Below are 5,000 nucleotides of genomic sequence, written 5' to 3' on the forward strand. Positions count from 1 at the left end.
TTTGTATTCGTACAGGCGGACACGATGGTGCAGTACCTGAACGCGTTCGCCAGCCGCTCGGGGCTTCACATCCGCTACAACACTGCGATCTGGGACGTGCGTCGGCAGGCGGGCACGCGCGGGAGCCCCGGCTGGGTCTTCTCCATGCGTGACCAGCACAACCAGGAGTTCGTCTGCAGGTCGGGCAATGCCGCACTCGCTGGCTTTGGTTGTTGTTATTGTTGTTTTTATATTTGTTATCACCATTCTCAATGTTACACTTGTTATTACTACTACAAGACTATTATTACTGATACTACATCAATATCATTATCCCTTCCTCCTCCTCCTCCTCCTCCTCCTCCCTCCTCTTCCTCCTTCTCCCCTCCTCCTCCTCTTCTTCTTCCTCCCCCTCCTCCTCCTCCTCCCCTCCTCCTCTTCCTCCTATTCTTCCTCCTCCTCCTCTTCCCCTCTCCTCCCGTGCCTGACCGTCCCGTCGCCGCAGGTACGTGGTGGTGGCGACCGGCCTGGGCGTCCCCAACTCGCCGTCCTTCCCCGGCTCGGAGCTCGTCGAAGGATACGAGGACGTCTCGACGGACCCACGCGTCTTCGAGGGCAAAAATGTCCTCATCCTTGGCAGAGGTAAGGCGAGTCCTACGTATCCTCACCTGGAGTCCTCGCCTTGGCAGAAGCTGCATGAGTCCAACATGGCTTCGTCCTTGGTGGAGGCAACATTGTCTCTAACCTCCCATCTCGGCGGGAACCGCGACGGTGCTCTGAAAAGTTACTCTTAGTGTGATCTCTAAATCACTGCAATGGCCATATTGATCAAATTAATCATTTCTGGTATAACTGGCGTTGGTTGAAAGAGGCTTTCTTCGTGGCGCCAACGGATGAATTACGTGAGACCACCTTGTGCCGCTGGCTCGGCCTCCTTCCCTTACGTCTTGGTCTTTCCACTCCAGACTTATCAAAATGCTATTCAACATCAGATCGAAACCATTTAGCTTTCTTTCCACACAACAGAGTGAGTTTATAGAAGAAATCTGCTGTCGTGGAAATCTGATCCTGAATATTTTTTTCAGTGGCAGTTACCTTTCGTTCCGCTTTCTACTCCTCTTTGTTTCTCTCTTCGCCAGGCAATGCCGCCTTTGAGACGGCTGACGCCATCTACGGTAGCACCAACATGGTCCACATGGTGTCCCGCTCCCGGGCGAGGCTCTCGTGGAACACGCATTACGTGGGAGACCTCAGGTGAGTAAATTCTGACGTGCTGTGCTCGTGAGTTTTCCTTCGACCATTCATATTCCTCTCCCCTTCACCATTCACTTGCCTTTCCCTTCGCCTGTTCATGTTCCTGTCTCCATAGCCATTCACTTGCCCCTGCCTTCGCCCGTTTACTACCCTCCCTAAATTTAGACAATATTTCCGAAATCAGAATCTTGTGGCATCAAGATGGAGAACCACTGGTTTAGTCATTTTAGGTTGATAATATTTTTCTGAATCATTCTGATTTGAATGTATTGTAAATAGTCAATCTTAAGCCAACCAGAGCTGTTGATTATCTTGGGGCTATGAAATCAGTCTTTCGCAGACTATACGATCTGCAAATGTGTATGATTCGATCATGAACTTAATGAAGTTTCATAAAAAAAAAAAAAAAAAAAAAAAAAAAATGGCAAGATTAACTATCCATTTTTTTTTTTTTTTTTTTTAATCCGATGCATTCATCTGCGAAAAGGAAATTCTTTGCCTACACCACATAGCTCCAAGTTCTGATGTTGCTTTTGTCCTGTTGGGTCCTTCATTTAATGAGCAGGAAAAGCTAGCATTGCTTTGCATTTCCCTTATCCAGCTCTGCGCAATCTCCTGTCACACACAACGTTATTAATAGCATAATCACCAGCTGAACTCATAAATTCCTTCCTGGCAAATTTCTTTGAGATAAATTCTTTGCCTTTAACTTACGATTACTAATCTAAGATCTCTTCCGTTACACTATTTTTGTCTGCTTTTTATTCTCATTTCGATTTTACCGACTGAGGAGTTCAGTCAAAACGTGACACCTTAGTGCATCCCAGATCATTGTGGCCGTTAGAAATATAGACCTGCGTGCTCAGTGACTTCCCTCCCCCACAGGGCCATCAACAATGGGCTCCTGGACACGTACCAACTGAAGTCCCTGGACGGCTTGCTGGAGGCGGGCGTGGAGGACATGGCGCTCGAGCGACGCGCCGGCCGCATCCACGTACAGTTCCCGTGGGAGGCCGACTCGCTCAGGCAGATTCAGGCCAAGAAAGGTCGGTGTTTCGCTCTTTGTGAACCTATTTCCTCCTGCGAAGGATATAGATTCTCTAAAGAGTTAGAAATGTTGCTTTCATGGCAATATTTAAGCTAATGGGCGTCTGTAATCGCCCAATAGAATTTTACCGCTTAGCAAACAGGAATTCCCAAGGACGTGCACCTGACTCCAGTACGTAGCACTATTTTTTCGTTGCGAATGATAATTCACGACCTCCTGTTCCGTCGGCAGAGCGCGGCGAGGAGATCCCGACCGAGAACGACTTCGACAACTTCTCGCTACGCGAAGGTTACGACTACGTCATCCGCTGCCTCGGTTTCAAGTTTGACTTCTCCATTTTCAACAAGTAAGCCCCGTGCTCAGTAAAGTATGTTTATCTTTGCAAGCTCCGCTTCAACAAGTAAGCACCATATTCAGAAACTTCTGTTTAAACACACAAGCTCAACTAGTAAGCTCCATGCTCAGTAAATTATTCTTAACTGCATAAGCAAAGAAGCGCCGTATTCTGTAAGGTATGTTTAACTACACAAGCTCTCCTTCATTTTCAATACATTATCTTTCAACTCGCGAGCCCCAATTTCAGAAAGTAATCAACAATATATATATATATATATATATATATATATATATATTATATATATATATATATACATACATATACATACATATATATATATATATATATACATATATATATATTTATATAAACATCCAAATGCTCAGGGCTTGGGAGAGAAAGGCACTGATCTCATCTGGAACTTCCTAAATGATATCTATGAAACAGGCAAGTTACCTAAAGAAATTATTTAATCGGTATTCTTGCTCCACCGAAGGGCGCAGGAACTCTTGACTGCTCACAATATCGCACAATCAATCTGATGTCGCATGTTCTTAAAATTCTTTTGGAAACCATATTACAGAGAATAGGATGACAACTTATACCCGAAATACCGGAGACCCCGTATGACACTAAACTGCATCCAGGCAGCGTGTGAAGATCGTGCGTGGGGTTAGGCAGTCCCACCTAACTTTTATAAAATGGGCTCATTCTGATCGTTATTAATCATGCTGTGACTGGCGAGTGCGGTCGGCGCCATAAACCCGACCGGGCCCTTGGCTAATTTAGGGCTTAGGGACGGCAGCCAACAGCGGATCCATTAATACCAAATCAAGGGGAATGTGGATGAGCTACGACCCCGATAATCTAGATAAATGTATCTAGATAAATGATGTTACTAGTGCAGAATCCAGTACCGCTTCTCTTGTCATTAGTATTGATTGTGATCTGACTTAAAACATATATTCAGAAATTTCAAAAGAAGGTTAGTAAAGGCACGGTCACACAAGTGCTTATGCCAACGGGCATATGCCAACAACAAGAGTGAAGACCTCACGGATACTTTCAAATGGATTTCCGTGTAAAAATAATAAACACTTGAAAATATAAAGATATAAAATACAAAATCTATTTGAAATCCATATTAACTGAAATATATATTACTATTATTTTTGTAGCTTGTATTCTTTTCCTAGCAGACTACAGACAGTCTTGCCATGCCTGCTTCGCCGATTTCCAAACGATGCATGCCGTCCGCCTCTATTTGCGACCAAGTAGTAGAAATTGAAGTTACCTCTAACTTGTCGTAGAAAAAACACTCGTGTGACCTCCCATTAAGTAGTGTAGCATATGTCTATTTCACGCCCTTCATCCACAAATATATTACTCATTAGTATAACTATAATTCATTTACTGCAATATCGTCTGGAGAAGAATACCAGATGATTGTCTTCAGCCTCTTTGGATCACCCAAAAGTAAACTATGAGGGACATGGCCTTTATAAATGACGATAGGCAGATAAATAAATCGATATAGTTTTTTCATTGTTACTTTTCTCTTGCATGTGTATGGATATACAAAATGGTAAGCAATTTGCCTAAAATAACCTTATTATAAACATGTGTTTAATACCTATAGATCCCTATTAATATAACTGTGCACTGTATATGCTGTGGATGTTTTTTTTTTTTTTTTATATATATATTCTACTATAAATATATTATCTACCCAGCTCAGTTTTGATAGTTACGATATGCAGTTTGCTAAATAAATGTGCTAGATATCAAAGGTCATATGACGTTATGGTAATGTGTTGTAGAAAAAAAAGTAAAACTAAGTTAACGATTAGGATAAAATGTGGCAGATGTCAAAGGGTGTCAAAGAGAGTGTAATAGGATGGTATGGTAGTGAAAAGGGAAAAAAGGGGGAGCAAATGAAGTAAGCCGGAGATTAGTAAGAGAGGAAACTGTTAAGGGTCTAGGGTGACTGGATGAATGGAGAGTATCTTTGTCTGAGGAAGGAAGAGGAACATTGTTTTAGGAAAACTAGCACAAGGGGCCATTATGAAACAATCAGTGGGTAATACGGGTAGAGATGGGTGTTGGACAAATAGGAGGAGAAGAATCCGGGGAATGAGATAAGGGAACAGGGGAAGGACGTGAACTATTAGGAAGAATGTCAGGAGGGGAAGGTTCCAGAGAAGGGCACCGTTGCGGCATAAAGGAGTCCCGTGAGCATCCAGGTGGGAGTGGTAAGGGTAACGGGGAAAGAAGAGCGAATGGTGATGCACATGGAGAAGAGGATGGGGTGTTTCAGGGGAGAGTGGGATGAAGAGGGGTAGGGGGAACTTAGGAGATGGAGAATGGATATCAGCAAATACT

General features: G+C 43.4%; 1 protein-coding gene across 1 annotated transcript in view; it reads left to right on the forward strand.

The window, feature by feature from the left end:
• Window positions 1–44: 44 nt before the first annotated feature.
• The window catches only part of LOC125027373 (FAD-dependent oxidoreductase domain-containing protein 2-like), an 18,430-nt gene continuing 13,474 nt past the window's right edge, over window positions 45–5,000 (forward strand). The window contains exons 1-5 of the mRNA XM_047616421.1: window positions 45–179; window positions 485–621; window positions 1,119–1,233; window positions 2,119–2,245; window positions 2,524–2,627. Coding sequence (XP_047472377.1) covers window positions 145–179; window positions 485–621; window positions 1,119–1,233; window positions 2,119–2,245; window positions 2,524–2,627 — 518 coding nt within the window. The 5' untranslated portion in view covers window positions 45–144. The remainder of the gene's footprint in view (window positions 180–484; window positions 622–1,118; window positions 1,234–2,118; window positions 2,246–2,523; window positions 2,628–5,000) is intronic.

The sequence above is a fragment of the Penaeus chinensis genome, chromosome 7, assembly GCF_019202785.1.
Source record: "Penaeus chinensis breed Huanghai No. 1 chromosome 7, ASM1920278v2, whole genome shotgun sequence".
In the NCBI taxonomy this organism is placed as follows: Eukaryota; Metazoa; Arthropoda; class Malacostraca; order Decapoda; family Penaeidae; genus Penaeus; species Penaeus chinensis.